The 24,066-nt window shown below is 42.6% G+C and overlaps 2 protein-coding genes across 3 annotated transcripts in view; one reads left to right on the plus strand and one right to left on the minus strand.

Moving 5' to 3' along the window:
- Positions 1-1,448: 1,448 nt before the first annotated feature.
- OXSM (3-oxoacyl-ACP synthase, mitochondrial) lies at positions 1,449-7,165 on the minus strand. 2 transcript variants are annotated; one of them, XM_054991939.1, is made up of 3 exons: positions 7,109-7,165; positions 3,823-4,822; positions 1,449-2,184 (listed from the first exon to the last, which is right to left on the minus strand). In XM_054991939.1, exons 2-3 carry the CDS (start codon positions 4,803-4,805, stop codon positions 1,782-1,784), a joined length of 1,386 nt encoding a protein of 461 aa, XP_054847914.1. In that variant the 5' UTR covers positions 4,806-4,822; positions 7,109-7,165; the 3' UTR covers positions 1,449-1,781. The 2 variants fall into 2 exon arrangements, with proteins under 2 accessions (XP_054847914.1, XP_054847913.1); XM_054991938.1 differs by lacking the exon at positions 7,109-7,165 and adding an exon at positions 6,914-6,998.
- Positions 6,919-24,066, plus strand: part of NGLY1 (N-glycanase 1) — a 29,648-nt gene continuing 12,500 nt past the window's right edge. The window contains 12 exon segments of the mRNA XM_054991937.1: positions 6,919-7,129; positions 12,030-12,144; positions 14,090-14,332; positions 16,771-16,848; positions 16,850-16,934; positions 21,244-21,419; positions 21,421-21,464; positions 22,664-22,785; positions 23,397-23,452; positions 23,454-23,543; positions 23,749-23,778; positions 23,780-23,860. Of these exon segments, the coding sequence (XP_054847912.1) occupies positions 7,002-7,129; positions 12,030-12,144; positions 14,090-14,332; positions 16,771-16,848; positions 16,850-16,934; positions 21,244-21,419; positions 21,421-21,464; positions 22,664-22,785; positions 23,397-23,452; positions 23,454-23,543; positions 23,749-23,778; positions 23,780-23,860 (1,248 nt within the window). The 5' untranslated portion in view covers positions 6,919-7,001.

Below are 24,066 nucleotides of genomic sequence, written 5' to 3' on the forward strand. Positions count from 1 at the left end.
ATGTTTAAAGAAGGGGTAATGGCAAGAAGAGGAGTTGGATTTGTGGGAAGGCTCTTCTAAAGCACAAAAAAGCCTCCGCATGCATTGAAACCGTAGGATAATCATGCAGAAAACCTGCATCAAAAATAAACATGGACAAAAAACTGAGATCATGATGACCTGCTCATGCATGGGAAACGATGATGTGTGTAATGAGTAAGATAACCCGCCAGAGTTCCATTGGCAGGCCGTCCCATTAAGGATGTGTAGAAGAAGCCTAAACCAGCTAATAGTATAATACAGGGTTCATTTTGCGGGAGGAATGCACAGGGACGCAGTTCCGGTAGTTCCCCATAGAGGTTACGTCAGGTGGCCCCGCCCACCTGACTCTCGGCCATTTTGGGCCCATTTTGGCCTGGATTGGGGCCGAAATGGCCCGGATTGGTCCTCTGATGGGTGATGGATCACTCTCCTGCTCAGCAGCAGTCTGATCCTTACCATTTTGGCCCATTTTTTGGCCATTTTCAGCCCCTTTTTGCCATTTTGGGCCCAATTTCAACCCTGATTGGCCAGGATTGGGTCCAAAACAGCCAGGAAAAGTGATGTCAGGGGTGTGTGGCATATACAAATCAGTTATGCTATAATGACACACGGTGATGGCAAGGGGCATGGCATATGCTAATAATTGTGCTAATGGGTTATGCTAATGAGTTCCTCCAGCTCTTTTTCTACGAAATGACCCCTGGTATAATAAATTCTTCAATAAAGGAAACACATTTTCTTCATTATTCTGCTTCACTATTTGGTATGCAAACAGTAAGAGAAACATTCTTGCTGTTCAATTATGTAATTTAAGCACCTCATATAAAATAAGAGAAATCTGGGTGATGTCAACACCTGCAGAATTTTACTAGTAATCCCTTCCACCATTTTTTTAAAAAATGCCATTTAAATATGAAATCCAGTTTTTGAAATCCAGTGTGCCTGATCTCACCTGCAACCATAGAACTTAGACATTGTTTCCAACTAACAACCCCCCTCCTAGGTGTATAAAACTCATACATTTTAGAGTGCACATGTCACACTTAACTGAGGTAAGAAATTGCAGCCTCTTTGCTTGCATATCGCATCTCAGTAAAAAAAACACAATTATCTTTACAACTTTAGCTGCACTACTTAATCTGCACACTTAAAGGGAAAGTTGACATTCACAAGGGCCCAAGACTAAACAAGCTTCACAGAGATCAAATTAAGTGATGCTCTTCTTTCTTGTCAATCAGCAGGTAACAGTGTACATCAAATATCCAATTGTGTGGATCAAATTGCATGGCAAATGAAACAGTGGACTAAAACACTGATCAAGTTGAATAAAGAAGGCCAAACCTCTAGGAATTCTGCTCTTTGATTTAATGTAAAATCCAAGTGATCTTTCCTAACTGAAAACATTTCCTACATGGAAGTCGCTTGGACATAGTCTGTTGAGCGCATCCCACATACAGTTCTTTGCATGTGACAACATCTATTTTCTGAAGAAGGAAGCCCTCTACAGTTGTGACTTCCTGCTGAACACAAATATGGCCCAAACACTTATTATGTTCATTTGTCATCGGTGACAGGCTATTTTTACTTCGTGGCAAGCAGTCCTGAACATTACAAATACTTGTTACTTTTTCCCAGTACAAACTTTGCAAAGATTAAAGGTCAAATAGCAAAGAAAGAAATGCAGATTCACAAGTTTGCATTCCATTTCTGATACATTTTTATGCCACTAGTGTTTTTGACATTTGCATAAACATATAAAACTAAATACTAGCCAGACACAGTGTTGCATTAGTTCCACCAAAGCCAAAAGAATTAGTGAGAGCAATTCGCCGTTTTTCACTTCCCCATTTTTGAGGTACAAGTGGAACATAGTTGAGATCAAATGGTGGCTCTGTCTGATCCAAATTTAGAGTCGGTGGTAAAACTTTATGGTAACAAGCCAAAGCTGTAAATGCTGCCTCAATAGCCCCTGCAGCACCCAAGAGATGGCCTGTTGCTCCCTTTGTAGAGGAAACTGCAAGAGAGTATGCATGTTCTTTAAAGAGTCTTTTAATAGCTTGATTCTCTGCAGCATCTCCTAGTGGAGTGGAGGTGGCATGAGCATTGATATATGTTACATCTTCAGGGCAAATTCTGGAATCCTTTAATGCTGTAGCCATGCATCTAAGGTGGGGTGGGGGAGAAGAAAGAGAGAGAGATTAAAGCTATATCCTGTGCATGATTTCTGAGAGTAAGTTCCCTTGACCTCCGAGAGGCTTCTTTCTGAGTAAATATGTTTAGGATTGTGCTGTAATTGTGTTTTTAATGGAAGATTTATACAGTGACTGGGATTCTTTTGTCTCTACTGATTAAAGGATTTTCTATTGGTGGAATGGAACTTCCTCGCCTCCATTGTATTCCCAAATGCCCAACTGAAATGCTGCTCCTGTGGAACAAGAGACACGCAGGAACACTCTGAGGGTGGACTGGAGTATGTAGTGGGAGAAGGAAACTGGCAAAAATCACCTCCTTCTGTTAGATGAAGTTTTCTGCAAGATCCAACACCCAGTGAAAGAAAAGATTAAAATCAGAATACCAGTGTAACATATTAATTTTGTACACTTCACACAATTTTACTAGATACAAATGAGTAAGAATAGAATCGCCGGGCTTTGTCTTTAAGGTAAGAATAAATGCTTCTGTATGCTAATCATTTTAATAAAAAGAGCCTATGGAATCTATCATGAAGCTAAGATTGAACTAGAAAAGATATTATTTTGAAGCTTCCGCTGTGTTATTTCTTTAAACTGAACAAATCTCTCCTCAAACACTTCTTTTGCTATATCTAATTAACAGTGAAATCCTAAGACAACTTTTCTAGGAGTAAGTGCCACTGAATAGAGCTCAATAGGATTCTGAGTAGACCTGTTAAGGATTGCTCTCTGATGTAAGTAGAAACTCTCTTCCTGAAGTTTGATAAACTGCATTGCCATTAAAAATGAGGGAAGTGAATGTACTGAACCTTTATCACACAATTATTGATTATTTTCATAGTATTTTATAGCAAGTCTCACAATTGTCATCTCACAGGTCCCACAAGAGCCCTCAAGTTAGACAAAAATGAGAAACAGCAATCTGGCTAACTATAGAGCTGCATGAGAAACTGAAGCTATTTTTTTCACATTTAAACTCAGTACTGCATCAGCTGCACCACTATGGCTCCCACGATAGCATGAGAACCAGTGTGGTATAGAGGCTAGAGAGACAGACCAGGATCTGGGTGACTCAGAGCCAAACTACAAGTGACGCTTGACACAGGTTGGACACTTGTCAGCTTCCCTCAAGTTTTGATGGGAAATGTAAGCAGCTTGGTGGAATGTTGGACAAGTGACAGTTGAAAAGTCCATTGGACAGCAGTCGGAGAGCCAAGCTGCAAGACCAGGATGCCTACATTTCCCATCAAAACTTGAGGGAAGCTGACAAGTGTCCAACTTGTGTCAGGCGTCACTTGTAGCTTGGCTCTCAGGTTTGATTCTCTGCACTGGGCCAGTCACACAATCCTACAGCCTAACCTATCTCACAGGGTTTGTTATGAAGAAAAAATAGACGAGAGGAGAATGATGTACGCTGTTTTGGGTTCCCATTAGGGATAAAGGTAGGATATAAATAAAGTTAAATAAATAAATGTCACAAAATCCAAACTAAACTAGTTTTCAAACTAGATTGGAACTTTAAAAACAATTATGAGTATAAATCATTAGAAAAGTATAATTTATGGGTGTGTTACCAATACAAAAAAATCACTTTGCTCCTAATTTTTACCTGAAGGCACCATCCCCATCTGGACTAGGTGCTGTTATGTGACAGGCATCTCCTGAGAGGCCATAGCCCAAAATTTCTGCATACAGTGTGGCTCCTCTTTGTACAGCATGCTCATATTCTTCCAAAACCAAAACTGCAGCACCTTCTCCCATGACAAATCCTTCTCTCTGTGAATGGAACGGCCGGCAAGACAGTTTGGGGCTTGAATTCAAACTTGTACTCAGAGCCCTAGCTCGAGAAAACCCAGCCAGAGACAATGGGCTAATGCAAGCCTCCGTTCCTCCAGCCAGCATCACATCAGCATCCCCATAGGCTACAAATCGAAAGGCGTCTCCAACAGCATGGGCCCCTGTAGTGCAAGCAGTTGATACAGCATGGTTGGGACCTTTTAAGTGGTATTTAATACTAATATGACCTGCAGCCATATTGATTAAGATCTTTGGGACAAAGAATGGGCTGACTTTGTTGTAACCCTTTGTCTTGAACATCAAGGCTGTATCAGAAATATCTTCCAGTGGAACCATTCCCATTCCTATTGCCACACCAGTTCTTAAATGGTCCAGTTCAGATTGCGGGTACCAGCCAGAGTCTTTTAATGCTAGATCGGCAGCACTTATGGCCATGATGGTAGCAGCAGACATGGCTTTGCTCTCTGCTTTTGACACAAAGTTTTCTCCAAGGAACTGACCTTCACCAGCTCCCTTTGGAACACAAGCAGCTACTTTACAGGGAACAGTGGAATATTCCTCTCCCTCAAGAGCAACAATCCCACAATTCCCTTGAAGAAGGCTGTTCCACACAAACTGGGTTCCAACACCGAGAGGAGAAACTAATCCTATACCTGTGATGACCACTCTCCTTCGGACTTGAGAGACTGCACTGGTGTTCATATGCTTAACAATTCTCAAATGCTGATGTGCTTGGGAAATTTGAACACTGAGCCATCCTCTTCTAAACAAATCTCTCAAGCACTGGAGAGGCATGATTGTGATGGCAGTCCCTGCAACAGACAAAAAGGAAAGTATTATTGTAATTATTGATGATGTTGTTCCACCTATGGACCTGAAAAGGGGGGGTGGGGGAAAGACTTCCTTCACAGAACTGCTCAGAGGGGAAACAAAAAGGAAGCGTACCACACAAGGGGAATAATTGAATTCGTAAAGGCAACTACATAAATTTAATAAATAAACAAGTGAGTTATTCCCTATATGATAATTATCCACTGAAAGTGCAAAATCCAAATAAAGTGAGAGAGTATAGTCCCAGAAATTATATAATTCAAAGTTCAGACGGCTGTATATTTGACCACGACGTCACGTAGTCATGAAGGGAAGCACCCGTAGCAGCGGCAACGAGCAGTACCGGTCCAATCCCAATTGGCTCGTTTCAGAGGTACTCTTTCGTCAGGCCCATATTAATTACACTTCCAACATCTGATACAAATTACAACACCGTCGGGGTAGTTATTCACAGATGGCTTGTGCCTGTACTGCATCCATGTGTCTTGTGCTGTGTCAACTACAGTATACTCTACAAAGGCTATGGGGTAGGGTTGCCATCTTCCAGATGAGTCCTGGACGTTTACTGGAATTAGAACCGTTCACCAGACTACAGGGATCAGTTTCCCTGGAGAAACAGCTGCTTTGAAGGATGGAGTATAGGGCATTAACCTCTCCCCTCCTCAAACACCTTCCCTAGGCACTATCCCAAATCTCCAGGAATTTCCAAACCAAGAACTGGTTACCCTGCTATATAGTATGAGTTATAGTTGAAGTACTAAACCTTTGGTCCGCTAGCCATTTCCGTTCAGAGTCTTTGTAAGTCTCAGGGTCCCTATATTTTAGTTCCAGCTTGCTCTGTTTCTTACTCAGTCAAGCCCCATCTCCACAGGCTATGTCATTTGTAGACCTGGGCAGAGAGTTCCTGGAGAGATAGGATGGTAGTGGATAGGTTTTTTTTCAGCTGGATCAGTGATGTGACGACAACATGCACAACAGTGTGTACTGTCATTCTTGAAAGCTGCCACATTCATGGTGTGACCTATGAGCCAAATTCAAGCTATATGAAATTACAAAAAAAAAAATCCCCGATTTCTGCTATAAAATTGCAGCAAACATTTCTTGTAATGAAAATTGTCATGATCTGAAAGTAAGAATGTATTTGTTCTTGCATTTTGCATACCAAAGAGCTAGGTCATGGCCAGCAGAATGTTTTGACTTTTCCTTCCTTCTCTACATAGACCCGAGACAGGTCACCAATGGTTTTTGAGACATTTCAGTAGCAGATTGTGTTGTGGCATTGTCATGTGGCATACTTCTCTTGAAGTAAGAGAAGTCCAAATTCTCCTTGGATTTAAGGGACAGTTATATGGCTGTTTGAATCGCAGCCCATTCTTCTGTATTTAGGCAATTTTCATAAGTCACACATGAGAAGAAAATAAGGAATATAAGGCTCAGATCCATTAATGGGGGAGAGAAACTGTTAATCTAGCTATTATTAAAATATTGGTGTATTAAGTAATTTTCAACTATATATGCTGGTGTGTAACAAATCCATATCCTGTATAAAGATGCATCCCACAACTGTTAGTCAGAATGTCAGCGATTCTCCTGATCTAGCAACATTTAATCCCTCATCCTGGGAAAACTGTTGTGACTAAGTTTATTGAGAACTGTTAGCTGCACCACACTTCATTCTGCATAAAATTCTGAAAGGAGATGTGGCCGTTCCCTGCCAAATTCTTCCTCATTCTACTATGAGAAACCACTACCTCAGCTTAGTGTAAAATCAATACATATATGAATACGTAATAATGGTGTTTTTGTTTTGGTTTGCCTAATATCATTCTAAGGTCTGCCTGCACACTGGGGTGATGACAAGGGGAACCAGCCAGAAGCTGCTTTCGATTTAGCGCTGAGGGCTTCTCATGACAGGACGTCATTGTCACAACTGCGCATGCCAGAGACTTAGAAAAAATAGAGCCTGCTTGCACAAATCCGCCCCCGCCCCTTCCTGAGCATAGAAGTTTCTAAAGGGAAGAGAGGAGGGGGAGGAACCTCTCCTGCTCATCCATTTCCTGATTCAGCTTTACCTAGAATTGAACGCGGGCGGGCGCAGAGTAAAGAAGTTTCTTGCTCTCCAGCAAGGACACCCCGTCAAGCAAACGCTGCTACAGAAGGATGGCGGCTACCATGGGACCGCCTTCGTCTGTGTATTCGCGAGCTGTCAGCGAGCTCTGCCAGAATCCCAGAGAAACGTTTTTAGAGGCCTCCCGCTTGCTGCTTACCTACGCGGATAATATCATCAGGTGAGAGGCGGAGGGACCCAGCAACCAATAGTGGCAATTGAGATTCTCCGCAGCTTGCTCGGTCGCGGAGGCGGGTCGGGATACAAGAGTAATATGAAAAAGCTTGTGGATCACGGTGTGAACGGTTGCTAGAAGTGTTCTGGGCGGGTAGGTTTTGCTTTGATGGCAAAACTGTTGTTGAGTATTGGTAAAGAATACTGTCTGGCGATTGCCTTAGCCTATGCTGCAAGGCTGAGACCCGCCAGTTGCTTCAAGAAAGGTGACATTGCCAAAGCTCCAGCATTGTGTGTTCTGTTATTGAGGCCTACCTTTTTGATCTGACTTGCGAAAGATGCGTGTCTCTTAGGAGGTGACTGCAGGACGGGCAGTGCTATTTACAGTGCACTCGGCTTGGAAGACTGAGTGCATGGACTCTCTGAGCATGTGCAGAGTGCATTTACCTCTTTGCTAAATACCACAGGAGGAGAAGAGAGAAGTTTAGGCCAGCAAGTGAGGCCCTTTGGTGAGGTTGGAGCTACAATATTAACCACCAGAGAACACAGTGACCACAATGGAACAGGACAGGCTGGAGTATCTATTTTGTAAATAAAATTGTTCAGAAAAGAACACCTTTTGCAACTTGAACAGACTTTCCTGGGAAGAGGTGGGTGCTAGGGAAGAGAGAGAGGAAATGGGGAGGGGGGATACAGGGGGGAATGGAACTGCATGCACAAGTCTTTGTGCATCCTCTTTGTATAAAATTCTGGAAGGAAATGTGCCAGCTATTTGACAATTTCTTCCCTAGTCTACTGCGAGAAAGTGCTTCTTTAGTGTAATGAAAAACAAGAACATATATGAGTACATGATAAATACTGGGTTTCTTTATCACTTTAATATTATTGTAAGGCCTGTCTGCAGATTGGGGTGTCAAGTGGAATCAGTGAGAAGCTGCTTCTTGAGATTTAGCACTCAGAGACTCCAATAGCGTGGATGTCTTTTTTGCTAAAGCACATGCCCACAGGCTGACAGAAAATGGAATATGGTTGTCACAAATTCCTTACCATTTCTGTTTTCTGAGAACAGATGTTTCTTAAAGGGACAGGGGCTCTCTGGAGTCTCTTCCTGATGCAGCTTTATCCAGAACTTCCATGCCCCTGCCTGCATTCCAAGGATTTGTTTCTTGCTCACCTGCAAGAGTAACCTATTTAGTTCAAGGAGCGATATCAAATAAATATATATTTTTAATTCAAGAACTGGGAGAGTTCACATCTATGACAGTGTGATCCCACCTTGTGACACTTGCAGTTATGAAAATAACAATGAATCAACTTGAAAAGACATCTTATTTGTTGTTGTATATGCTTAACTACTGTTCCAATCAACATACTGTATAACAATTCAGGTCTGTTGTATTTGAGCAGACCCAGGTCTCAGTCTTTTCTGACTTCTGCTTAGCCTGTCCCTTGAAGATGCACCGACATTGCAGCTGTGTTCTGTGTTGGGATGTCTTCTGTTAACCCTAAAATATTAATATAGACTATTCATAGAAAGGAGTGCTTCTGAGGTGAGAGTGCTTCTCTCTGCAGCTTCAGGCCCCTCCAATATCTCTGGGAAAATTGCGCCTTTTTTTCCTTATAAGGAATATCCCAAATCTTCACCTCCCTCTAGTGGACTAAGGATTACACAAGGACACTCTGGGTAGGTTTACCAGTCTCCAAGTGGTGGTTGGAGATTTCCTGGAATTACCATGGATCTCCAGCAAATAGAGTTCAGTTCCGCTGGAGAAAATGGCTGTCTTGGCCACTGGCCAGACCTTCCTCCTTTGGTGGCATAGCCAGTGGCAAAGGCAGCTGTGGGGCCAGCCAGCCCAGATGAGAAGTCTCTCACCTTGCACTCAGCCAACCCAGCTGAGGCAAGGCAACTGTACGAGGGGTGCCTGGGTGAAGCAATTATTGTATAGGGGTGGCCTGGAGTGAGGCAGAGAAACAGCACCCCCAAGTCATTGGCCCACTGGAATTTTCCCAGTGGCCAGTTAGTTCCTGCTGTGGGTAGAGTTGCCAGGTCCCCTCACCTCCCAGATGGGAGGTGGGAGGCCCAGCACCTACCTGCTATCCCCTGGTTGCACTTGCGTGCCCCCAGCCTGTGCGATGATGTCACTTCTGGGAAGTTACATCACATGTGGGGTGCAGGCCACCCTGGGAGCGCTCCCATGCTCCACAGAGACCCAAATCAGGCCGGATCAGACAGCTGCCAAGGGTGGGAGTGCTGCTGTGCTCCACAGAGGCCCAATCCAGGCCAATTTGGGCCAGGTATGGCCTGGATCAGGCCACTGTGGAACGTGGGAGTGCTGCTGCACTCCACAGCAGCCCAATCAGGGCCAATTTGGGCCCAATACAGGCTGATACAAGTCCGATTTGGGCCCAGATTGGGCTGCTGTGGCACGCGGGATTGCACCCTGGGAGACGCATTCTCCCCTGCTGGCCAGGTAAGTGGGGTTGGGGTTGGGAGAGTGGTTTCTCCCACCCCCAGTGGGGGACTGGCAACCCTAGCTGTGGGTGGGCAAAGGCTACTAAAGAAGGATGCTGGTGGGCCGCAGCCGCCCACCTGCACAGGCGCCATCCAGACCAGCCTCATGCAAGAATAGCCTGGGCTGACCTGCAGCCATCCTTACCACGGGCAGCCTTTGTTCCTTAGACTGCATAACCATGGAAGGGGCATGGTCCTTTCCCTGAGCCATTTTACCTTTCCAATTAGCGTTGCCAACTCTGGGTTGGCAGTTTGGTGCCAGTTTGGTGTAGTGGTTAAGAGCATGGGACCCTAATCTGGAGAGCCGGGTTTGATTCCCCACTCCTCCACTTGAGGCCAGCTAGGTGACCGTGGGCTAGTCACAGTTCTCTGGAGCTCTCTCAGCCCCACCCACCTCACAGGGTGATTATTGTTGCAGGGATAATAATGACATACTTTGTAAACCGCTCTATATGGGCATTAAGTTGTCCTGAAAGGTGGTATATAAATTGAAGGTTGTTGTTGTTACTGGGTTATGAAATTTCTGGAGATTTAGAGTTGGAGCTTGGTGAAGGCAGTGTTTAGGGAAGGGGGAGAACTCCCCTCCTTCCACTGTCATCCTATTATGGGATCTGCCCCATCACGTGATGGAGGCATTTCAAAGGCACATCTATGCCGCTACAAATATTTCAGCTTTCAAGATTTCTTCAACTGAACCTCAGGGTGCACATGGGCAGTTCTAATGTGCCATTCATGGTTAAGAAGTGCCTGTTCCCTTACCAAGAAGATTCTAAGTGGAATTGGAACTGGAGCTGGGGTGGTCAATGCAATTGACATGGCAACTGTGCAAAATATATTAGTTTTCTTGGGGAATCATATTGGAACCATGACTTGCATAACTGAAAAGCAAATCCTACAAGAAGCCACCGTATTGCACTAGAATATACAAGTAGTATTAAAAATATTCCTAATTTAATTTTTAACTTAACAATTGGTCTGTTTAACTAATAATTATTCTTAGTTTTCCTTAGCTGTCCTTAGTTTACAGCTACATAATCAAAAATACTTTCTATTTTTTCTGAAATTCTTGGATGGGTCTGTTGTGAATATAAGATTAATTTATCCATTGATGCATATTCATACAGTTTACTCATCCAATCAGCCATTTCTGGGCAGGTTTCTGCCTTCTGTTTTGTTGCATAAACTACTCTTGCCACTATCACTGTATATTTAAAACGTTCACTATGCTCTTTTTTTTATATCACTCGGTAAAATATTTAATAACAGATTTTTAGCGTTCAGCACAGAGTGGAACTTCAACATCTTTTGCATCTCATCGTGTATTTCTATCCAATATCCGCTAGACAAGGACATTCTGGGTGTGTTTCACACACTACATTTAATAATCCCCAATAACACTGCCACATGCTAGCTGTTGGTGTGGTGTTGTTCTGGCACTCGATTTGAATCCAAAACCCCTTATGCTTCCAAATGTTGAACATGTTGGTGTGCATTCTTGTGAAAAAGTGCCAGTTAAGGGGAGTAGCATGCATCTCTGCATCTTAACTCACCACCTGTACATACAACAGGTTGTACATCCATACAACCATATGTTATTTCTGATGCTCAACTTAGCTAAATCTAAGCAAATTGGGAAGGGTGTGCCAGCCAGGGACGCCCAATGGGTGGCCTCTGTTCCCTTGCTGAGAATCTCCCCAGCCTGGTTAGATTGGTTTGGGTACAGAACTCACACCCTCTATCCTGTGGTCAAATCTCCTTCCTCACTGTGGGTTGTTCAAGACTTGCCCCTTCTTGTATGACAGGTGCACTTAGCTTTTTGCAAATTAGTTGTGCAATGTGTTGCCCAGATTCTATCTATCTATCTGGTACTGCTCATACAGCTATCGCCTTAAGCAGAAATGGGAAAAACCTTCTCTTAATATTATTTCTGATGCTGCCCAGATTGACAAGTCAGATACTTTTGAATAGTATTTTGCAAAACCACTTGCAGTTCACCATGGTAGTCTGTATCTACCACCCCTCCCTACACTTGAAGCTCTTTAGGTACTGGCCCCAATTGTGGGGCAATATGTCCATAGGTTCTATGAAGGACTGTGACTCCAGTCCTCAGCAGAATGGCAATTTTCCCTCTCCCCCTGCAGGGATAATCACAAGATCTGTCCTGGCAATTATCTGGTGTTGTCTGGATAAGTAGCATGCAAACTGGACTAGGTGCCCTCGAACCCACCATACGTTGTAAAGGTGTTTGACCAACACCCAAAGGCCAACTGTTGTGGTCAGATTTATCTTGCTCTAGAGCCATTGCTTCTTGGCAATGCATTGATGAAACAACTTGATGGTAGTTATTTTCTTAGGCAATCTTCTGTTTGTTTGTTTTTTCTTTTAATCCCATCAGTCACCCAGATGAAGAAAAATACCGATCTATTCGGATTGGAAATCAAGCATTTTCCACTAGATTGTTGCCTGTCAGAGGAGCTGTTGAATGTTTGTTTGAAATGGGGTTTGAGGAGGTAGGTACATTCACGTGGAGAATAGTTCCAAACAATAATGTCCAATATAGCTTGTGTTTTCAATTTATTTCATTGTCATCCTAGAAATTGATTTTTGTATTTTCTCATTCTTACTGAAATCAGGCTTTGCTTTCCAAGGAAAAACATGACATTATTTAAATTCCATGGAGAGAAATGTTATAAGAAATGTTACCAAGGCTTCTGTTCTTCAGAAAATTTGAGCATCAGCTTTCTAGGTAGTTCAGTTGTTATGAAAAATCACTATAAACAGGAAATTGCAGTACCACTCCTGTCTCCAATGCTGCCAGATATCACCCACACACTTAAAGAGGTCTGTAGCCCAACACAGTTCCATTCACAATGACATTGGTGTTGTAAACTATGCATTTCTGTGATTGTGTTCAAAACCAAGATTCTTTGTTCAAAGTGCCTTTGGCTTGTACATGCTTATGTACACTGATGTAACTGTATGAGCTAATCATCTGGCCTAATCTCTCTCCCAAAAGAAAGCCCTGTTCACAAGTTACAGTGAACAAATGCACAATTCCTTTTCTTTATATACGTGTGCTGATTAGTTCTTATTTTACATTGAATGCATGTACTGCTGAATGTATGATTGAAATCACTCATCCATGTTTCATTTGTAAAGTGGATACACATTGCCTCTTTTTTACAAACAGGTGTATGCATGTATATACAGAATGTATGCTAGTTCACTGTAATGTGAATAGATCTAAAGACATCCACCTTTCATCGATGCTCTTTTCCTGGAATCATCCTAAACTAGGCTGCTCACAGAATATGGATGCAGAGGAAAGAGCTCCAGATTATTTGAGCAAATATGCCAAACCGCTCCCAACAGGGGAAGGCAAATTTACTTTATTTATTAGAATATTTCTCTCCTGCCTTTTCCCTCCATGTAGAACCTTTAAGGTGGCTAATAGACCATCATTAAACTATAAAGCGGTAAAAAGAACAAAATTAAAGTACAACGTATCATTAATCACACAGCCCAGTCATAAAAAGCAGCATAAAGGATACTAAAAAGTAATATGAAATGAACCAGCAGGAGAAAGTCAATGGTGCACAGACAAAAATAATGTTGAAATGATAAGATTTTATCTGGCATTGAGGGACACAGAAAAGAAGCCAAATGAAGCGAATGCTACCACTACCACCACCACTTTCTGGTCACTAGCCAATCTGCTTTGGAAGAAAATTTTTTCCTGATTTTAAAAATCAGCACAGTAAGTGCCAGATACAAGGGAGGCTAGGCACCCAGGGCCGGCGCGCCCATTGAGGCCAAGTAGGTGGTGGCCTCAGGCATGGGATGCTGGAGGGAACGCCAGAGGAGGCGCGGGGGCAGGAGTGCGCGCCACAAAGCAGCAGCCTCCTATCCCTTCCGCCCCGCGCCACTGCCGCCACCAGCACAAGCCCCCGGCCGGGCACAGCAGCCGCGGGCAGGCACCTGCAGCGGCTCAGGCAACTGAGCAGGAGAGCTCGGAGGCCACCTGCCGCGTGACGTCATCATGCAGGCCGGTGCGCGCGTGCTTGCACGCGCGTGCAGGGGGGGGGGACACCCAGCCACCTGGCCGGCTGCAAGCGCCGCAAACCCTTGCACCGCCCCTGTTAAGGCACCATAACCAAAAAACCCCATCTCTCATAATCATACACACTGCTGGAAGTGGGAACACGCATTTCAAGGTGGCCAGTGCCCTAGTAGTTACTTGTCAGAAACTGTACGTGGACTGTGGCATCCCTCCCCCTCAACATGCAGTATACAGAAATATAAGAAGTATAATCTTTGATACTTTTATAACATTTTAGTATTTTTTTAAATAGAGAAAAACTTCTAATTTGGAGCTTCTTTAAAGACTGGCATTAGAGATTGAATTTTTAAATCTTATTAACACCAAAGGCTTTACTTTTCTAAATGTAATTTCAGGGGGAAACACACCTTGTTTTTCCTATGGAAGCATCGATTGATAAGCTGCGCAAAATTCGAGACCTAATTGCTGGGGAAAGAAGTAGTCGGTTAAATGGAATAAATCAAATTGAAAGGTCAGGATCCTCTGAGGGGGTTACATACACGGCACCTGATGCTCCTCAACCAGCAAGAACAGCCAGCTCTAGTCTTGCCCCCATCGACAGGACACCACAGTCATCAGCTGCTGAGTCTGCTGTGATGGTAACCATTTTGGAACTTGGTTATGCTGACTGAGGAATAGTATTTAAAAGCGAGAGAGGAAATTAAAGAACTAAAATGGAGGGAGGAATAGACATTTTTCTTCATGTAGTTACTCTTGGGGACATTTTCTCCATGTACTTATGTAAAATATGGAAAGTTATATTCTGGCAGCATCGAATAGTATTTATAAAAATATCTACTGCAGAAGTTCCATACAGTGAACAAATTGAATTATACAGGATTTCTTTTTTAAAATATTGAAATAATTTCCATGAGGAAAAAGGATGAAGCCTGTATATTGAAAAAGATTTCCACATGATGATGGAGCATATTTGTATTTTACTGGGTGTACACATACTGGTGTAATTTATTATCATCAGGTATCTGGAAAGAACGTAGCTGTCTCACCTTACATGGAAAATTGCTAAAAATGTGAGGGGAGCTGAGTTCTAGTAACTGAATCTCTGTTAGGGGTCTCATAAAGTATGAAGTAAACATTTTACAGAAGTACCTCCCTCACTCTTCTTACAAATATCTGTTTCACTTTCTCCTTCCATCAGTCTCTAGACAGGAACACGTATTACAAGGGTAATAAGAGTAGGAGAGAGGAAGCTGTTCCAGTAGGGGTTGTTCCAGACTAGTAAACTGTAGCTTGTATAATGTAAACCAATAACATGGAACAAAGAAACGGTTCCTTTTTTCTTTCAATTATTTTCACACTCAGTACCAAGCTGTGGGTGATTCCCTTCCAGATCCTCAAGGGCCAGTTAGTACTCTCTCAGAAGCTCCATTGGGTCCTGAGATGCGTTGTTGTCTGTTTTCAGCACTCTCGCTAAGTCTGGGGTGTGGCTTACTCAAGGAGATACCAGTTTCTGTGTGAAAAGCCTCTCTGGTTTGATTGCCTTTATTTCACAGTGATGGATTGTTCAAGCAACCCAAGTCATGGGAGTGTATCCAACCACCCGTGGACTTTGCCAAGTGGAACTTTCCTGCTTCCCTCTTGCGCTGCAAAACTGTATTTCTGGGAGACAGTGGGACTCTTGGAAACAGCATAGGAAGCAAAGTGGTGGTTTGGTTTTGTATTGGGAGCAAGAAATCAGTGGAAATCATCACTCCGTCTTCTGCAAAATGGAAACACCTGAGGAATTGCATGGTTGGATACACTCCCATTCTTTCTTTGATGGTATCTTAGTCTTGTTTGTTAGTCCCTTATCCCTCAAGTCAGAATTTATGCACATACATGTTTTGTCCTCTCATATCACACCAGACATGGGCCATATTCAAGAGGGGCACAGATGCCAGTGTATCCAGCAGAGAAACTGAGACTTCATCTTTCTGCACTGAAAGCCCCTTAACCGCATTGAAGTAAGCCCTTGTGCAGAGTCTCTTCACTGAAACTGGAAGCTGCCCAACCACTGGCTCATCTAGCCTGGTATTTAGGGCCGGATCGACGGGGGCAGGGGGGGTATTCTGCCCCTGGCACTGCTAAAGAGGGGGCGCTGGGCACGGCTGCCAGCCACCGGGAGCATGCCAGAGCTGGCGGTGGCGGCGCAGGCCGCTGAGTGAAGAGCTGGGAGGCTGCCTGCGCCATTCGTCTGCCCCACCGACAGGGCGGCTGGCTTGCCTGTTCAGGTTCAGGTTTATTATTACAATCTGCAACCAGCACATATAAAAACCATTTGCAAATCAGTTTAAAAACAGTTAAGACTGGATACAGGAGAAGAGCAATACATAATATAGAGTAAAAGAAAAATAAATCATCATAAATTAGTTGTTTAAAAGGTTAAAATACATTCAGTCTGCCTTATGGCTTGCTGCGCACGCAGGATAGGGAGTGCGCGGCAAGCCAGCCATCCCGTCAGCGGGGCAGGCGAATGGCACAGGCAACCTCCCAGCCCTCCGCTCAGCTGCCACGCTGCCACTGCCAGCTCCGCAGCACGCTGTGTGCTGGGGCGGCCGGCTTGCTGTGCACAGCGGCATGCCTCCAGGCCCCTGCATGATGACATCATGGAAGTGATGTCATTATGCAGTGACGGGAGCACGTGCACTGCGCGCGCACACACAGGGGGAATGCCGGACTTGGGCTGCCCTGAGTGCTGGCAACCCTAGATCCGGCCCTGCTGTTATTGTCTATTCTTTCTGGCAGCACATCTCCAAAGTGTGACACAGAGGCTTTCCCGTTCCTGCTACCTGAGATCCTTTAAACTGGAGAGTTTGGGACCTTCTGCATGCAAAGCGAGTGTTCTACCATTATTGTTCCTGACTCAGGTCATCTTGATTTCATAAAGCATGGACAGGTGATGCCTTCTGGGAATTAGGCATATTGCATCCATACGAGCACCTTCCTTTAGATCATTTAGAATGACATGAAGTTTTCATACAGTTGTTGAAAATCTGCTTATGACAATTGAAATAAAAGATATTTTCCCCCACTTTAGACACATGAACCTGTTTTGTTAAAGACACTTCAATCAAACTTTCAGCATGTAATGATATATGAAAACCCTGGTTTACAAAAAGAAAGCATTGGCTTGTATCCCTATCTGGGAACTGAAAAAGAAAGCTCACGATAACCTAACACAAGCAAGAAAGGTTGACAGAGGTAATAGTTTAAATACAGTTTAGATACTTAAAGATATTAAGTAGAATATTGTCACTTAACAGGCATATATGCATCTCTTACCAGTTGCAAAGCAGTTTTCCTTCAAGCAGATTTTCCAGAACTGAAATCAAAAGAAGTATTTATTTTATATCCTGCCTTTCTTTTTCAAAAGAAAATCTTAAAGCAGCTAAAACATTCAAAACAAGATAAAAACAGTCCATAAGAAAGGACCTTGCCTTGCTGGCTCTCCCTCCTTCGCCCACAGAGTGACTGACAAGTGATGTGATCTGAAAGAGGAGGGGCCAGGTGACAGCTGACCAGGAAGGCTGATGGACCAGAGGTTGTGATTTCTCACTCCTGCAGAAATCCTGATATGTCTAAAAATGACAATAACTTCTCTGTTCTCCAGAAACAAAGCAGGTGGTCTAGGACTCTAAAATGTCGATGCCATTTGAGTCCACATAGTCCCATTCAGGAAGGTGGCTTTTGTTGGTAATCCAGAGTTGAACTGATGGAGCAAACATGCTTTTTGGATGCAAATTCAATTTGTTATACAGTAGAAGTGGAATAGGCTAAAATAGCTTTTGCACTGGCATGTCACTCAGTTTAGCTGGTATTATGTTACTTCTGATTCATCTTCAGGTAGATAAAGGAATTTGGCTAAAGCAGTCATGCATATCTCAAAACATGCAGGGAAGGGGTTGTCTAACCTCCCCATCTGCTTTCTTAAAGACACTCAGGGCTTTTTTTTCAGGGGGAACGAGGGGGAATGGAGTTCCGGAACCTCTTGAAACATAATACCTCCGCGCTGAGCGGTGCGGAGGGCAATCTCAACTCCCCTCTGTCTGGAGATCAGGGGGCGGGGCCACCAGCCATGTGACCATTTTCTCTGAGGGCAACCCACTGAGTTCCCACCATCTCTTTTCCCAGAAAAAAAGCCCTGAAGACACTCATCTGACATGACATGGTGAGGCAAAAGAAGTCACCTTTCGGATTTTGTATTTGCCCAGAGTTTTGTTTAAATTGGACTACCACCTTTACAAAACAGCTATGCATAGTTAGCAACGCTACAGCTGTGTTCTGCTTTCATGTAAACTTAGCATGTCTAGCTGTTGGGGCACAGGTGGCAGCCCAGTTTAAATGAGGTGCTGTGAGAATTGGAGTCTCACAGGAGAGTTCTTTTGCCTTGCCTCATCCCATTTATATCAGCATAAAAGATACAGACGAAGCATTTTGAGAGCTGTATGGGTTTAGATCAGAATTTCTGAGTAGTCTATGTCAAAAACAGGTAAAGGAAAAACAGCTGACTTGGTGAAAACAGAAGAGATCAGACATACAAGAAAGCATTTTGGTGTAGCTGAAACTCTTAGCTGGGGTAAGAAGACACTTGAAGCTACAAGAAATTCAAATATAGACACAGGGGTTTGAATTCAAAGTAGCTTATTTTTTTCTAGAAAGTTATAGCTCTGGTTACCCAGACACAATTGTTGCCATAGAAAACAGGTTGCTCTTATCTGTGTAAGGGAAGACATAAAGTAGCCAGAATATGCTTTATTTATGAACATAAAATTCTTCTTCCAGATGGTTGAGAGAAAATCAGAAAGTTTTCAGCTTTAAGCTAGACAAAAATTTGATGAGATTCTAAGGTTGGAGAAAAGACAAGATGTACTGGAACAGTAGTGGAAATAGCCCTGAATAGTTCAGGAGTGAGAGAATAAAATAAGATCCAGTCTGCTGAAAAAATTGCATTTGTAGTTTTCTAGCTACCAGTGCCTTTGGGCATAGGCAGCGTGGCTGTTCATAACTGAGAGGAATACTGAGATGAATATACAGAATAACAGATTTTTAAAATTTTAAGAGTCAGTTGCTTTTTAAAAAATGTGAGCTGCTTTGGGCACCTTCTTCAATATGCAGAAATTGAATCTGATAAATATTTTATCCTCACCACAACTTTGGATTCAAATGTCAACCTATTTAGAATAATAAAATGTGGTATTTAAAATTATCTGAGTAATTAACAAGATGTTTTTATTTCTTGCAACAATCATTAGATGCATAATAGTTCTTTGCTTTGGATTTGGCTTTATTTGCTTTGGATTTGGCTTTAAAAAGCCTTTCTTGATTTCAAAAAGAACTTCATAAAGCTTAATTGTTTGCCATTTTTTAAGAACATTTCCTGTTTTGAATCTCTCATTATATGGAGATCAGCTTGAACTGTAGCACCTTATTTGGTTACACACACAACCTCAAGATTGGTTTTCAGGTTAGCTGGAGAACAAAAAGGCAGGATCAGATAGCATATGTCTAGTCTGTATATCTTTAACTGAAAATACTTTTGTTCTTGCTGTGAATATCATTAAAACTATGTATGAAATGGTTACCATGTGGTATTTAGGATGTGCTTAACATCTGCATGCATTTTCCTTAATCTATCTCTGTGTTTAGGAAGACATGAGGAATATAGACTGTGACCTCTCCTTTGCTGATACTATAGGCATGTCACTGTCAGGGGGTTAGGGTAACTAGCTTCTAGAGACTAGACATGGGCATGAATCGAAATACAACTCAAATTTCATGATGAATCGGGCCGTTTTGTGCTTTGCGAAACTGTGATTCATGGAGCCATGTTTTTCACAAAATCCCAACTTTTTTGGCCGATTCATAAGCTTCATGGTTGATTCGTAACACCAGACAGGCTGGTGCCAATCTATTGATTTCCTAGGCAACGGAGGCCAGGAAGGTCTGCAGACTTTTCATTGCCCTGGAAACCCCAATCTTAACCCTCAAAACCCTGATAGACAGATCTCCCATTTTGCCCTATACAGCAAGGGGCAGGGGATTAGGCAACTGAGGAGATGGGCCTTCTGTAGCCATGGGAACACCAATCTCTTCCCTCCAAACCCTGATGGCCAAGTCTGTCTGCCAACCACCAGAGAGCTCCTGTTCTGCTCTATGTGAGCATTTCTTATTTAAGGCACAGCTCTCTCTGCCTCGTGGTTCAGTTTCAGTAGACAGAGGGAGAGGGAGGAACTATTGCTGGAACTGGGAAAGTGGATTTGGGAGCTTATGAGAAGAAAGAGTGGAGTGGAGAGTTTTTTGGGAAGCATTTGGCTTTTGGGGAAGAGAAGGAGAGTGGATTTGGGAGCTTGCTGGGAAGGTCTTTTGGGTGAAGGTGCCTTTTTTCCTCCAAGTTCCAACCCAACCCCCACCATCCTCAGGCTTGTGCCTGGCTCTGGGGCCTAGCTTGACTGAGGCCTCCCTTATTTATTCTTTGCTTGTCTTTCTCTGGCATCTCTTGGTGAAGGGGACTGTTGAAATGCCCCTGGTTCTGACGAATCACGAAACTAACGAATTGTTTCATGAAACAGGTCAATTTCATGAAAATTAATGATTCGTGAAACATGCATTTTTTCCGTTTCGTGCCCATGTCCAGTAGAGACCTCAAGAACCAGTTTAGCCTTTTGGTTGCTGTTGTGCTTATACTAGCTGCTAAGCTACAGTGGGCTTTTCACTCTGGCCTACCCAATCATCATCTTCACACCCAGAGAGCTTCCTGGTAAAATGGTCAACGCATCTAGGCCCTTTTTTCATTCCATATTGGTGATAGGAACCTGGCAATGCCCCACTAATGATATACGCCACATCTCAGTAGTTCAGAAAATCTAGGCTGTGGCTGTGAAGAGCTCGTTCCTGCTCTAGGCAAGCACAGCCTGTGTCTGTGAACCCAGGCTTCTGTGGGTGCATTTGGCTAGTATGGGATCTGTGCCATGGAATTTTAGAGTGGGAACAGATTGCTGTAGGCATGACAGAAGACTGAGAAGTAGCATCTCCCTGCAGTACGGTAGCCCACATCTCTCCTCCTAGCAGTATTGTGGCTCTGCTGTAATCCAACCCTTCTTCCTATGTCATTAAAACTTCCTAATCCTTATAGCCTCTCAGCTTCCAGACACTGTGATCAGTGTATGTCTCTAAAGCCAACCAGTTGCTTCTCATTAGCAACCACTGAGGAGTGATGCCCTCAAACTGCAGATATCTTTAGCATTCCAGAGACCAAATGGGGTTTAACCAAGAGAAGCTCAGCCTCAGTACACTTACATGTTTAGAAAAATGTAAGTGTACTGCAGGTTCTGTTCCTTGTTTGATATAAAATATTAAATAATTTACAATTATTGATTCAGAGTAAACCTGTGATTCTTTTGGAAGTTACTTTCACTTTGGTTCTGCTTGCTTTCTGTAAATACATATTTAGATTCATTTAATTAGGTTTTTGATGATTCTGTCTTAATTGCTGTGGTATTTCATTTTTCAGGAACCCTTGTGAATGAACAGGATTTTCTATTGCTGGAGCTTCTGAACTGGTTTAAATGTGATTTTTTCCAGTGGGTAAACAACCTTCCTTGCAGCAAGTGTGAGGGCCAGACAGAATCTAAAGGTAATTTGATACCAAGTGATGATGATCTGAGATGGGATGCGAGTCGAGTTGAAAAATCACTTCTGTAACCAATGCCAGTTTAGCAACAGGTTTCCAAGGTGAGTATTGTGTGTAGGTGGTTTCACGATTTGGTCTGTGTCTAAAAAATTTTCTTTTGAACAATTAAGGAGCTTTTAACCATTCTTTGCAGTACAAAGGAAAATTCATGGCTGCAGCTTCATTTTAATTGCTGCAGCTCTCTCATCCCCCAAGGACTCTGGAAGATCAAAGGACCCTTGGGAACAGTGTGGGATGTGCACTCAGCACATCATGAACTCTCTAACTTGCCCAAGTGACTTCTGCTTGCATAAGGACTGTTTTGAATCCAGCCTGTGGTCTTTGGTGTATCTATATATTTTGTTGTCGGATAGCTTGGATTAATTTCTTACTTTAGTGAATAGAAGGCAGTCAGTACTGCCTCAGTGAAATGAGGGATGACTTGAAAAACAGGTTCTAGAGCTGAGCCTTGGTAGTCCAAAATATTGGTAGTCCAAAATGCAAAATATTGAAATATTAGTTCAGTTGGCTATTCTCAAAGAGTCAAATACACATGAAGCTGTCTTTAGTGAAGCAGATGGTTGGTCCATCAAGGTCAGTATTGTCTACTCAGATTGGCAGTGGCTGTCTGGGGTCTCGGGTAGAAGTCTTTTGCATCACCAACTACCTGATCCTTTTCACTGGAGAGGCCAGGGATTGAACCTGGGACCTTCTGCATGCCGAGCAGATACTCTGCCACTAAGCAAAGATCTCATAGGCCAGGTGAGTGTGACAGTATGCAGAGAGTTTTGTGGCTGGTAAACACTTGCAGAAGAATGAAGCGGTAAACTTTGGAGAAAAGGTAGAATGAACTAGATTGCAGGCGGCATGGTGTTTGCTATTTTTAATGGAAAATGCAAAAAACAGATAAAAGATCCTTGCAAGTGAAAAAGTAACATATTGGGGACACAAGTTGTAGCCCAGCTTACTTTATCTTGTGTTAGTTTTCTACTTACAGATAATTAATATTTATATATATATATATATATATATTAATTATATATATATATATAATTTTATATATATATGAAATCATTACAAAAGCGTGTCCCCTAACCTGCTGCTACAGTCCATTCCTCTACCTCAGCATTCTCTGACCTCATCCCCATCTCATTCCGCTGCATGTGTAGACCAGGGCTTATGTTTAATGGTTTTAGGCTTCCTTGGTAATGGTTGCACAAAAACGAAAGAAACACCCACATCTTTTAAATTATTTGCGCAGGTACAATAATCCTGAGAAACTTCTGGAAACTAGGCAAGGGCGCTGTGGAGAGTGGGCCAACTGCTTTACCCTCTGTTGCAGAGCTGTAGGTTTTGAAGCAAGATATGTTTGGGATGCAACAGGTATAATTGTTTTGGAATTCTTAATATTATTGTTTGGGCTGTAAAATGTTGTCTGCATATCCTAAATTAGTGCTAGTGGAACTTCATTTAAGTAACTGAGATTATTCCAAGACTACTGTTAAGTGGTTTGTGGTTAAGCAAGGGCTACAGTGGAACAGGGTAGTGGGATTCTGAGGTGGCAAAAGAGATTGTACAGTTTCAAACAGGTGGAAGAAACTCTTGTTTTTTAATACTCTCTCATGTAAAAAAAACCCTCCCTTAAAAATTAACACATATGGAGAGAACATAGCCCTTTTCATGCTTTGTTTTTACTTATAAGGGATTAATAATATAGAGCAGCCTTGAAAAAATGAATAGCGGGATTGGAGTCCAGTGGCACCTTAGAGACCGACAAGATTTTCAGGGTATAAGCTTTTGAGAGTCAACGCTTCCTTCATCTGATCTTGTACAGATCTTCAGATTGCACAGACTGAAAGTATTAATCAAAATAGGACAAACTGGGCCTCGTGTACAACCAGGACAAAGTTGAATGCTTTAGATTTTGAAGAGCTAAGATAGAAATAATTCCTTTCTGATATGAATTGTTTTCCTTTGGTTTTTCTCTCCCACAGATCATGTGTGGACAGAAGTTTATTCTTCATCACAGCAGAGGTGGCTTCACTGTGAACCCTTGTGAAAATGTCTGGAATAAACCCCTTCTGTATGAGATTGGATGGGGGAAAAAACTCTCATACATTATAGCATTCTCTAAAGATGAGGTAGGAGAAGCATTATTCTTTGAAACAAAGATAATGTTCCCTTTTTGGAAACAGCTTTGTCTCCAAAATTGTTTGTTTAACCTTTAAAAAGCCATCCGAAGGATTCAGAGCAAGGAGACGATCTCTTCACTGGAATATATCTAACATTCTATTACTTGAAATTCTGGCTGCTAAATTAAGTTTTCGTTTGCAATTCATACTTCAGGTTGTTGATGTTACCTGGCGATATTCTTGCAAAACATGAAGAACTGCTTTCTAGAAGGACACAGTCGAAGAAGCGGTGCTACGTGAAAACCATCAATAACCTTAACAAAACTGTATGTAACAAAATTGTGTCTTGGTTGATTAGTCAAAGTTAAAAGGTACTAGGGGGAATCTTTGAATAAGTAACTGTGTACTTACGATGTTGCAGTTTACGCATCACAAAAGGCAACAATTTTTTCTGGAAATAAGTCCAAGAAAAGAAAAAAATACAACACTGCACCTTTCATTTTATGAAAATATTTGAAAACACATATGACTG

Source organism: Eublepharis macularius, chromosome 11 (assembly GCF_028583425.1).
Source record: "Eublepharis macularius isolate TG4126 chromosome 11, MPM_Emac_v1.0, whole genome shotgun sequence".
Lineage (NCBI taxonomy): Eukaryota > Metazoa > Chordata > Lepidosauria > Squamata > Eublepharidae > Eublepharis > Eublepharis macularius.

What these genes read in the sequence shown, in the direction of transcription:
- OXSM (XM_054991939.1), bottom strand. Translation starts at nt 4,805, where the DNA reads ATGCCTCTCCAGTGCTTGAGAGATTTGTTTAGAAGAGGATGGCTCAGT. An exon ending in GATGGGGATGGTGCCTTCAG is followed by an intron (nt 2,185 to 3,822) that starts GTAAAAATTAGG and finishes ACCCCACCTTAG; the next exon opens with ATGCATGGCTACAGCATTAA.